General features: G+C 53.1%; 1 protein-coding gene across 6 annotated transcripts in view; it reads right to left on the bottom strand.

Annotated features, from left to right (window-relative positions):
• Nucleotides 1-1,341: 1,341 nt before the first annotated feature.
• FAM168A (family with sequence similarity 168 member A) overlaps nucleotides 1,342-12,235 on the bottom strand; it is a 124,633-nt gene continuing 113,739 nt past the window's right edge. For 3 of the 6 annotated variants that reach the window (XM_084893434.1, XM_084893439.1, XM_084893436.1), the window contains 4 exons: nucleotides 11,239-11,381; nucleotides 8,514-8,703; nucleotides 7,103-7,233; nucleotides 1,602-6,499 (listed from right to left, as the gene is read on the bottom strand). In XM_084893434.1, coding sequence (XP_084749560.1) covers nucleotides 7,121-7,233; nucleotides 8,514-8,703; nucleotides 11,239-11,381 — 446 coding nt within the window. In that variant the 3' untranslated portion in view covers nucleotides 1,602-6,499; nucleotides 7,103-7,120. Of the gene's footprint in view, nucleotides 6,500-7,102; nucleotides 7,234-8,513; nucleotides 8,704-11,238; nucleotides 11,382-12,235 lie in introns of all 6 variants that reach the window. The other 3 variants (XM_084893435.1, XM_084893437.1, XM_084893438.1) reach the window with 2 other exon arrangements.

Genomic DNA, 12,235 nt, shown 5'->3' with positions numbered 1-12,235 from the left:
ACTGAGGCCAGCTCCCAGGGGGGAGAGGACGAGGTCAAGGTGGGGGTGTGTCTGATACCCTGGCCTTCAGGAGCTCCTTCCCCAAACGCAGACCTACCAGACTCAGAATTTAGGTCTTTTCTGGGCTGAATGATCAGTTTCTTTGCTTGCAAATGTAACTCCCCTATGAGGAAGTCCGTGCTCTTCCGTTCCCCAATAGAGGCGGCACCCCATCCTCACCCGGAAGCTTTCCTGGCTGGTCCCCTCTAATCCTGATGGCCCTGCCAGCTGTTAAGCTCAAGGCTGGCTCAGGCCACTGGCAGGGTTGGGAAGTGGAGGACAGGGTGGGGATCTGGGCTGACCATTCCTTATCCTATCCACACCCTTTCCTGCAGGGGTGAGAATGGGCCCAGTTCTCCGCTTCCCTGCCTGCTCTGGGCCCTCAGCCCTGCACTGGCGCCAAGTTCCTGGGGGAATCCCCTTCCGGCCCCGGAGGGCGCTGTGGCACAGCCGGGCACTGCCTGTGGGCAGAGGGACCCTCCCCTCCCACTCCTGCCTGAGCTGCTCGCTGGGAGCTCACAGGAGGGGGAGCTGGGGCTGAGGCTGTGGGCACAGCGGGGCCGGTGGGAAGGCTGAGGGGGAGTCTGGGCTGGAATTACAGCCCCGGTGTGAGCCAGGTCACCAGCCAACCTGGGCCTGCTCGCTCTCCAGTGGAGGAGGCCGAGTACTTGGAGGCTGGGAGAGCTTAGACTGTGGGAGGCCAAGCCCTGGAAGGAAATGGGGTCACCATGACCAGGGAGAGGAAGCCCGGCCTGGACTGCGGTAGTGGCTTTGGCAGAGGGGAAACAAGAGTGAGATGTTCAGGATGAACGTTTGGATGGAGACCACGTAACTCCCCTGGCTTCCCACCTGACAGACTGGCCCTTAAGCAAGCTCAGCATTGCCTCCTCTGGGTGGTGAGTCCCAGCTCTGCCCTCCGGGCTGTCACCGCGGTCAGGGTACTTACCCGCTCAGCGGTCCCTCCCGAGGGCAGGCCTAAAGGACTCACTTCCCATCGTGCCGTGAGGATTGTTACCAGGCGCCACGTGCAGCAGCCACGTAAGGGAGCACCTAGGAGGTGCAGCTTCATCTCCCCGGCTTCCCTGTGCCTCTGTGTGGCACACCTTTGTCCAGGTGCCGATGGCCACTGCCCGGGCCCTCGGCGGTGAGTGGCAGGGCGGCCGCCCTGTGCCTGCAGGGTAGGTGTGACCTGCCTGGTGAGAACAAGTTTAGAACCGACTCGGGAAGAAGCCCGGGGCCTCGCTGGCCAGGAGCTGGTCTGTGTCCCCTGCCCCAATAACCACCAGTCTGGTCACCCCAGACTTTTTTGGGAAACTTCTTTTTAATAGTTATTGAATGTTCTACAGCTTACAGTAAATATCATAGTTACAAATTCTTGGCTTCAATCTTTCAGAATGATCACTATCTGATCAAAACAAAACAAAATCCCAAAAGAATCCAAAACCAAACCAAGCCAGATTTACACTTCATATACACAAGTGAGGCCGTGGGGCTTTCCCATCTCTGCACTCCAGGCTGTGTTTTGAAAAACACCTATAAGTTCTTTGATCAACTACTTGGAAGACACTGGTCAAAGGTTTATTATTATTATTATTTTAAATGTTTTTTTTTTCCTTTTAAAATGTGAATTCCAATAAAATTTAAAAATCAGATTCCAACCTGTAGATTAAAATGAATTAAAAAATACAAAATCATATACAACACTCTCACAGGGATGTAACATGCCATGAGAACAGGTGCTATGAAACAGGAGATGGGGACAGGCCCCGGCCTTTCAAGGTCATTACAGACAACTCCCAGCAGAGGCCTGGTCTGGCCTCCTCGGCGAGGAGAAGCTCAAGCCCCACCCTAGATCCGGACCATCGGCTGACCCGAGCAGGTGTCTCAGGCAGCCCCCCTTCCGATCTCAGCTGGAGGAGGAAGGCTGGAGTCTGCAGATGCTGGTCTTGCTGGGGTCCGGCTCAAAGATGATGTCACCCATTTGGCTCCCAGGGGGTGGTACTTATCTGCAAATCTGTTACGCCTGTTCTCTCCGGGAGGGAAAACACCCCGGACTGGGCGCTGGACTGGGTGCGGGGTCTCACCGCCACGCCGGGGCCTAGGGACTGGGATGCAGCCACAGGAAAGAGAGCTCTGGTTTCCCTGTCAGGCTCTGTGACGGCCAGTCCCACCTCCTGTGTGTCTCACTCGGCCGCTGGGCTGGATGCAATAGCATGCAAGACAGAAAACACCTACTGAAGAAACGGAGCGAGAGGGACCCCCGTCTGCTTCAGGCAAGGTTGGCTATGGAATGTTGAAACTGGCCTGCAGGAAACTCTGACAGCTGGGCCCTGGAACTACGTAATGCCTAATTTCAGAAATGAGTTCTCTAGGAGAGGGGAGCGTCAACAGGTAAAGGACAGATGCTGCAGCTAGCCTGGCCTGCCCGTAGAATCTGATGTCAGCCTGGCCGAGTGTCTACTGTGATCCTGCTTTCCGGTGGGTTGGGCCTGGATTCCTCCTGGAGCCTGCCTCACCCCTCTGGATTCTAAGCTTAGCTTAGAAATCCCCCGTAGTGATGTGGTAGAATGCAGGATGGAAAAGCAGAGTTGCCACACGCTTTCAACTACAACGAGGAGAAATGCCACAGTAAGATCTACGTTTTTCTGGTCAGAGTGCTGTGCCCAAGACCCACGCCTTCTCAGCCCTCCCTCTCGGGCCATGCAGCAGAGCCGAGGAATCTGACATGCAGGGCTCCAGGCCTGGCTAAGACTGGTCTAGTCCTGTCTGAACAACACCAGGATGTGGTGACCAAGAGGCCTGCCTACTTTATGTCCCACAACTCACTCCGGAGGCCACGCAGAACAAAGCAGCACCCCAGACCTCTACACGTAGACCCCTCAGACCTGGAACCAGCCGCCGGAGCTGGGAGCTGGGATAAGGAGTCAGGACTGTGTGGTCCCAGGTCCCGGTCCTCGCCCGGGGGATAAGACGGGAAGCCCTCCCTTCCTCACCCCTGCCACTCGGACCCAGCAGGTGCCGGCAAGAAGAGCAGAGAATCTGAAGAGTTCAAGTGCTGGCTCTTTCTCTTGAGCTCTGTGACTTTTGGCAAGTCTTAAGACTTCTGAGACTTAGTTGTAAGATGGGTATTTTGGCAATCAATGTCAAAGTACTTTGTACACGAAAACACTCTGGACAGGTGTATGTCCTTGTTCAATATTTAGGGAAGGGGGTATCACTCTAGGAACATTACCAGGAGAGAGAGAGGAGCAGCAACTGTCCTGTCTCATGGGGAAGACATTTTTAAAACATTTTCAAAATGTGGCAGATTGGGGGTACTCCAGCTTCCTAGGCCCCAGGCTACTGAGAGGGAGTCAAACAGAAGGGAGGGGGGAGTGAGAGGGTTGGTTGGTGACTAGAACCACGCACATACCCTGAACGTCGGCCACCAAGCTGTGGAACTGGGAGAGGCAGCGGAGGGGGATTTGCACGCGGGGCCAGCACTGCAGCTCACTGTCACGTTGGCACACCCTGTCCTCTCTGGCTTGCTGCCTTTCTACCGTGACAGGGCCCTCCTGGCTCTGACCGTCTGTCCAGCTTGACCACTGGGCCACCAGTACCTTTGGATGATGCCCAGGGCACCTCCTGACAGACACCTGTGAGCCTGCCAGGTGTGCTGCCCCGTCCCCCTGGCTCAGTCTCTCTGCAATCACTCTCCACGCCTGGCCAGGCCTGTGGATCTCCATCAGAGCAAGAGAACGAAGCTCCAGCACTCATTCTACAAAAGGGGAGCTGGGCCTGGGCTCTTCGGACACGGCCTTTCTGCCTTGGTTATGCCGTAGGCCTGTCTTTGATATTGAGTTACATACTAGGGCTGAGAGAGGGTGCAGAGCATAGATGCATCAGTCTGCAAGCTTGTGAATAAGTCAGATTGGAGGGAGAGAGAAAGCAGATAGACAAGTTACTTTGCTTTTCTGAGTTTGTTTCCTAAATCAAATGGGAGGAATAATCTGTTTTATAGGATTAAACCAGAGGATGGATGTGGAATTGTTCTGTGAACTGCAAGATACTAGACATTAGTTTCTCCCTACTGGTGTAGAAGAACAGAAGTAATAAGGTCATCCCTAAGTCTCCTCTTTCCCTTCCTCTCTGGTTCTGCAGCCCATCTGGATGCCGCAGGTTCAGGAAGTCTGTCCGGGGTCAGCGTTCTGCTCCCTCGGCAAGTTCCCTCTCCCCCTAGAACCAGCTCCTCATTGGCCAGTGGGTATAACTCTGCCCGTGTCGCTCTGTCTCAGGGCCAGTAAATCACAGGCTGTGAAGTGCTCTGAAATCTATGAAGCACCTGATAAATGCAAAGGTTTCCTGTTGTTATTATTTTGGCATTTCCCAAATATGTAGGACATAATCTAAACCAGAGAGGAGGAGGTATTTGCAAAACATGGATTAACACTGGGAAACTTTTAAAATGAAACTTCAGCACCCGGGACAGACCGTTCACAGCTGGGCTTCTGCCTGGTCCTCCAGGTCCCTGCAGGCCAAGAAGGCTGGCCCCAACTCTGACTCTGGGCTGAGGATGCTCATGGGCTCTGCCCTCCTGGCCCAAGGGTTCTGATTTTTTTCCCTCCTTTAGGCAGTGATGGGAGGTAGAGATAGGGATATGTCCACGTTTGAATGAATTTAAAAATTTATTTAAAAGTCCCAAATATTATCAATGATCCCACTCTGTACAGTAAAATGTGTCCTTGCCCCCACTAGGGGGTGCTGCTGGCCCAGCCATGGGCTAGGTGCAGGGGGCAAACCAGGCTCCTAGCTGAGGTGGCCTAGCAGGGCCTCCTGACCCAGCGCCACCTCTTCTCTCAGGCCTCACCCTGGTCCTCCTCTCCTCTCAGGATTAGCGCTGCTGTCCTAAATGCATGGACCCTCCTTTTCACAGCCCGCCTGCTCATCCTCCTAGGGCTGGAGTCAGGTATAGGACATAAATTCCAGATGTATTCACAGAATTCCCAAATGCTGTTTCTTCATTTGCAATTTCTGTTCCTGCCATCTGCTCCCATGCAACCTCTGCCCCGTCTTCCCCCTGCCTTTGGAGTCTGGGGAGGGAAAGAACAGAAACAAAAACCCAGACAGACAGCTACTGTTCCAGAGCTCACCAGGCACTGCTGACTTAATTTTTACAAAACCAAACCAATCCATCCCTAGGCCAACTTTGTGGGCAACACGCCCCTAGGTAGAAAGGCTGCATTTAATGCTAATTTACTGCGAGCTCTAGGGAAGTCCTGTCCTCTTCTCCAGGCCTCAGCTTCCTCATCTGTCAAATAGGGGAATGGATGAGATGATTGCTAAGGTCCCTTCAGGTCCATGAGTCTATGAAATGTTTATTGCTATTGCTTTTCCTTCACTGTCTGACCTTCAGAGCTGCCAGCACCCATCTGGAATGTGGTTCCTTCACTTTGGCCATGAGTGGCTACAGGTAACCAAGAGCCTGGCCTGCCTGCCAGCCCCGAGGACAGATGGGTGAGCTCTGGCACTGGGAAGGGCAGAAGGGAGGGAGAGAAATGCCACAGGTCCCCACGCTAATCAGGAGCTGGCTCCTCATCAGAGTGGGTCCATGGGGGCTCAGGGGCCAAGGTCTGGATTACACAGGGCACCTGGCCTTCGACCCTGGGAGCCCACCACCCTGCAGCTGCTTGGCAGGTCTGAAGTCAAAATCACCTTCTGAGGAAGTGCCAGGTCAGTTTACATCACTGTGCAAATCAGAGGGTCTAGGCCCAGGCAATCCAGCCGGAGGCCTTACAAACCAAAGCCAGCAGGCAGGTTCCCCCTCCCTCTTCCCTCACACAGTGCTCCCCCCACCCCCAAATGTCCCCCCAAAACCTGTTCTTCCCAGGTGAGAACAGATATCAAGCTCCTATGAACACTCCTACCTAATCGGGTGTTTTGTTCTTGGTCTGTTGTGATGGTTCTCAGAAGACATTTCATTTGTGTCAGGACATGGAAATGCCCTAAACTAACCTTGAGAAAAATTAAAAAAAAGAAACAACCCCCCAAAGATGGAGCCTGCTCAACAGCTCTGAGTTCCCACCCTGACCCAACATCTGCTAGGCCTTTCAAAGAAAGTCGGAAATCGTGCCTTCAGCCGAACCACTGCAATGTCCCCCACTCTCTACCTGCCGCTCCCCGGATCCCCGGGAACGGACGCGTGGGGAAGGGAATAAGAAGAGCAGAGAGGAAGTGCCTGGTCAGGTAGGAGGAGGGGTGAAGCTGGAAGGGCAGTGGCTAAGAGGAGGGTAGTGGGGAGAGGCGGGAGATTAGAAAAAGCAGCTTTTACATAAACCAAAAATAAAAATCAAAACCGCTAAAGATGCATAAAGTGACCCTTGCACTTCCGTTGTCTCTTCTTGCAAATAGAGGTGGTGCTGCTAGGGAGCTGCTCCAGCACCGGTAAGACTTGAGTAGTTGCATACAATGTGTGGCTCCGGATCTGGGGAGGAAGGGGGAGCCGTCAGTGACAGTGGTGTTCCCAAGGCCCCTTGGGAAGCCGGGGACCCCCTCCCCTCCCCTTGGGAGCCCTCTGTGCTTTCCCAGCGGAGCTGCCTGCTTCCCGTCCAGTGCAAGTGCCCCTGGGGGATGTGGGGGCAGGGCTGCTGACACCCCGGCCCCTGTGATTCACTGGCACTGCCTCAGAAGCTGCCAGGGTGGCAGTGGTTGGCACCAGTCAGAGCCAACATCTGACTGGAGTAAGATTTCTGTTGAAGAATGGTGCCCACAGTTAAAAGAAGTGTGAAGACCGTATGGTAAAGAGTCTAGAATTTAGTACTAGAGGTCTGGAGTCCAAGTCCCTGCTTCATTTTTACTGGTTAGGGATGCTGAACTAAGCAGTTATCTGTACACCACAGCTGATGGGATATGAGATAACATGTTAAATACCTACAATATATGTAAAGTGACACTATTATGAAGAATGGTATTACGGAACTGAAGCATGAAAGCAACTGGTAACTGTCCCTGCCCACGACACAGGGGATTCTGAAGCAGTCCCAGCGTCCACCGCCCTCCTACCTCTCCCACCCCGAACCCCACTCACTTGGATGGGCTGCAGGCTTTACCAGTGTGGTGGCACATAGCTGTACGCAGGGGTCCCTTGAGCCCTGTATGTTGGCATGGAGACAGGGTGTGCCCCAATCGCGGTGTGCTGGGGTGCAGTCAGCAGGGTACCTGAGCACCAGAGAGAGAAGAGCAAAGCTGGTGAGGCCACCCCAGGGCCCGGATGGAGAGGAGGTGGCCATGGTCTCCCCCACAGCCGCTCCCACCTAGGCCCGCCTCCCCCCAGCCCATGAGAAGACAGCCCTTCCCCACTCGCCAGGTCTCTCTCCTCAGGAAAAGCTGTCCTGATGCTCCAGGCAGAGCCCACCCCTCTCCAGTGGCCTCTCTGCATGCTCCTGTCACTGCAGAAATACCTAACGGAGGGGTATCTTGCTTATGTGGTTATGCTTCCCACTAACCTAGTTGTTCCTAAGACCAGGACTCTGGTCTGAGCTATTGGTACCTGGTACCCAGGACCTGAACAAGGCTGGCACCGAGCAGCAATCAAATGAGAGGCCTCAACAACCGTTTCCACCAGGGGCAGAATAAAACCCCATCGCCTACCTCCCACCCACTCGACCCTTGTGCTTGCTTCCTCAGAAGGGGACAGCGATTCTTTAGAAGCCGGGACTCTGGAGCCCTCTTGTCTCCTCATCTCTTCTCTGGAGCACCCACTCCTCTGGACTTCCCAAACCTGCTCTTCCTCTGGCTTCTCTCCCGCCCCCTCCTCCGGTCCCTGCGGAGAGATCTACGCTGTGGAGTAAGCTAGAAGTGGAGGACAGTCCTGGACACCTGCTTCTCCCATGCATTTCAACTGATTCTGAGACCGGTCCTTCAGCTCCTGCTGCTAGGTCACATCCCCATGCTCCTTCCTTCCGGGAGCCACTGCTGCATCCGAGTCCTCATGCCATCCTCTCTCCTCTGCATACGTGCTTCCAGCCCCCACATCTAATCCTGCCCCCACCTTGCAGCCAGAGGGGATGTTTCAAGCCCATCTCTCCTCCCCTAAATGCTCTTCTCCGACCTACAGGTATTCTCTTCCCCACTTCCCAGCCACCCCTCCAACTTCACACACTATTTCCTAAGTGCCTTCGGCCATTTCCGCTCTGTGGACACGCCATACTCATGGTCTTTCCAGAGAAGTGAAAGGGGACTGCCCTTTCCCCTTTCACTTCTCTGGCTAGCATCTGTTCATCCTTAAAGGCCCAGCTCAATATGCTCTCCTGGTGAGATCTTCCTGATCCCTGCGGACAGATTTAGAGGCCCCCCCCCACCTGCCGCCTCTATTTCCCAGAAGCCCCGGCACAGGATTTCTCCTAGGATGCTACATCGATTCCATGATTGTGTTCTACTGTGTCACGAGTTTCTGGAGGAGGGGGATGAGTGGACGCTGATACAAAGATGGCCCTTACCTGCTGACATCGCCATGGTGGTGCCAGCCACCATGCCCATGGCCACGCCGTTGGTCCTGGGGGCAGCTACAGGTGCCGGGTAGATGGCAGAGGGAATGCTGTTGGGCTGGACGACCGTGGTGTGGTGGATGACGTGGGGCTGGGCAGCGTACACCGGCTGTGTGTAGTAGGCTCCCTGGGGGAGAAGAGGCTGAGGTCACACAGGCTTTAAAGGTGGGGGCCGGGGTGTGGAGAGAAGCAGGGTGTGGGGGAGTATTCTTCCCAGGCCCTAAGGGAAGCACGGACCAGGGACACAGGGTGAGGGCCCCAGCTGGGGCTCCGCTTCTGTCTTACTGTGCGACTAAAGACAATTCAGTGCTGGCTCAGCGTCTGGTCTGAAAAGTAAGGCTCCACCCGCAGGGCTGCAAGGATGATCTAGTGGGGTAACATCTCTGCTCCTGAAACACTGATCTGGCATTTTAAAATGTTTGCATTTTATTGCAATGTGCTCTATACGCTGCCTAACATGTAAAGGCAGGGGCCGCAGTCGATGAGTGAAGGGGACGTGGGCGTGCTGGTGAACGCCAGGGCCCTGTCCGCACATGTGGAGGACTTTTTGGATAAGAATTGTATGTCCAGGCCAGGGGTGGGAGGAAATCAGGATTTCAGAGATGCTTAGGTGGGGCGTGGCCAAAAAAAGGTTGGGAACCACTGGACCAGGGGGAGTGTCGCACGGGTGCGAGTGCTGCCATGTCACTGGAAGAATGTCACCGATGCAGAGCGTTTCCCTAGATATCTCTTACCACCTGCTCCCTTTAGGAAAAAGGTTGAGGACGGAGACTGTGGTCTGAGGTGACTTTCAAATGCCTGGACCACATGGCTGCTTCCTACTGCCACAGCCCACAGGCCTGCTGACCCTTGTGGGGAGAAGGCAGGGCCCCTGGATCATCTTAACCCAGAGCTTCTCAACTCTTTCTACTAAACAATGACAAGAGCTTCAGAATGTGGTCCGTAACCCCGGAGCTTAGAGCAGAGTGCAAAGCAGCCTACCATAAAACAAGAAACACGGCTGGGACCGGTTTGGCTCAATGGATAGAGCGTCGGCTTGGGGACTGAAGGGTCCCGGGTTCGATTCCGGTCAAGGGCATGTACCTTGGTTGCTGGCACATCCCCAGTAGGGGGTGTGCAAGAGGCAGCTGATCGATGACTCTCTCTCATCGATGTTTCTAACTCTCTATCCCTCTCCCTTCCTCTCTGTACAAAATCAATAAAATATATTTAAAAAAAAAAAAAAACAAAAAACAAAAAAACAAGAAACACGTATCTCAAGCCTATTGTTTTCTTTTTTAAGTTTTGCTCTTTACCATATAGCTGTTTTTTATATTTAAAAAGCATTCTCTATATTACTTAAACCTCATGTAAGCCCATCCAGGTTGGCTCAGTGGTTGACCAAGAAGTCACCAGTTCACTTCCCAGTCAGGCCTGGCACATGCCTGGGTTGTGGGCTTGATCCCCATTAGGAAGCATGCAGGAGGCGGCCAATAAGTAGATGTTTCTCTCTCGTCTATGTTTCCATCTCTCCATCCCTCTCTCTTCCCCTCTAAAATCAATAAAAACATTAAAAAAAAAAAAAAAAGAGCCTCGCCCTAGCTGGTTTGGCTCAATGGATAGAGCGTCGGCCTGCGGACTGAGGGGTCCTAGGTTTGATTCCGGTCAAGGGCACATGCCTGGGTTGCAGGCTCAACCCCCGGTAGGGGAGGCAGCCGATCGATAATTGTCTCTCATCATTGTGGTTTCCACCTCTCGCTTCCTTTCCATTCCTTTCTGAAATCAATAAAAAATATAATTTAAAAATTAATAAATTTTTTTTAAAAGAGCCTCATATAAAATTGTCACTCCAGAAAAATGTGCCCTGAGTGTGTTAAAGCCTCACAGTCACTATAGCATTGCCACCCCATCAGAACACAACATTCTCGCTGAAGGAGACCAGTTGGGGCACTGTGGCACACAGAGTGACTTGTCCAAGGTCGTACAGCTGCGAACTGGTGGCAGAGCCTGTGCACTAATATGTCCTCCCCACTCAAGCTCACAGACTTTATCAAGGAAGAGTGGATGTGAGGGGTAGGGAGAGATGCCCAAGACATGAGTTCTCATCCTGACTCATCCAATAGGTAACCTCTCTGGGTCTCAGATTCCCCATTTAACCGACCAAACGATGGAACGACCAGAATGACTGGTTGACCAGTCACTATGACACACACTGACCACCAGGGGGCAGATGCTCAATGCAGGAGCTGCCCCTGGTGGTCAGTGTGTTCCCACAGTGGGAGCACTGCTCAGCTGACTGGGATGAGCTCTGTGGGCAGGTCCACAGCTGCTGGGCTGACCAGCACTCCCACAGTGTACCGACCCCCGCAGGCACACCCCCACTGGTGCATGAATCCATGCACTGGGCCTCTAGTTTGTATGTAAAAAAGCAGTGCAGCTAGATAATCTCCAAGAGCCCTTGCCCATCTTGCATTCTGTGCTCCGTTAATCAAGGTGACTGTGTGTCACTCCCAGGGGCTGAGGTGGAGTGAGGGAAGGTACAGGCTGCAGGGCTATTGTTTCCATGACAACAAAGACAGCTGGCCAGAACCAGAGCTCGCCTTCCTTTTCTTTCTTCCCTGCACCCGCCCACCCACCCCCTCAGGCTGGTGCTCCTTTACCTTTAGAAGAGGTGGGCCCAGGCTTCCAATGCACCTACCTGGGCGTACAGATTCTGCTGAGGATAGGCACTTCTGATGGGATACATGGCCGTCTGATAGGGGTTGGGTGATGGGGAGTAGGGGGGTGGAGCGGTATTGCTCTGGGTCGGTGGGACCTTGTATGGTGTCCCCGCAGTATATCCTGTACCAAGGCAACAAGAAAGACTTCCAATTAGTTGGCAGAACAGCAGCGCTGGAAGGTAGCAGGTGCCAGTCACGACTCCCTGGACAAGAATGGGCTGAATCCAGGCTGGAAACACAGATGAGAACAGACAGGGAGCAGGGCTCCACTCAGAGAGCCCTGTTCCCAGAGGCAGCTCCCTCAGTCCTGGTGCACAGGGATGCATGTGCGATTCTGGCATCTTTTACTTCTTGGGATCTTAGGGCTCTTGTCTATACAATAACAGATGGAAGCAGATGATCTCTTAAGGGACCCTGGTAGCTCAGATGGTCTGGGATTCTGAGCTACATGCCGTGAGTGGCAGGTGCACATAGATGGGGGACCCTCAACCTGCTCACTTTATTTTTTATACATATATGCATTAATAGTGTAACTTTTTGTTGTTGTTAATTTACATTCTTGATTGCTTAAGGTATTACATAACCTGCCCACTCTTTATTGTATTCTCTGTCTTGCTGCTTTTCTGTCTCCTCACTAAGCACCCAGGCTATCTTCTGCTTTTTCTGTCTTTCTTGATTTCCCCCTTTCTCATTTCTTTTTTCCCACTGTATCTCTCCTTCCACCATATTCCCCTTCCTCCGTGACAAGTTTTAAGATGAAAATTCCATACAGCCCAACTGGCATGGCTCAGTGGTTGATTCCCGATCAGGGCACATGTCCAGTGTGGGGCATGCAGGAGGCAGCTGATCAATGATTCTCATCATTGATGTTTCTCTCTTTCTCTCCCCCTCCCTCTTCCCTTCCTCCCTGAAATCAATTAAAACAAACAAACAAACAAACAAACAAAAAACCTCAATATAAAACACCATTCAAAG

This window comes from Pipistrellus hanaki (genome assembly GCF_964339955.1).
Source record: "Pipistrellus hanaki genome assembly, chromosome: 9".
In the NCBI taxonomy this organism is placed as follows: Eukaryota; Metazoa; Chordata; class Mammalia; order Chiroptera; family Vespertilionidae; genus Pipistrellus; species Pipistrellus hanaki.
This window is presented reverse-complemented; position numbering and strand designations above follow the sequence as displayed.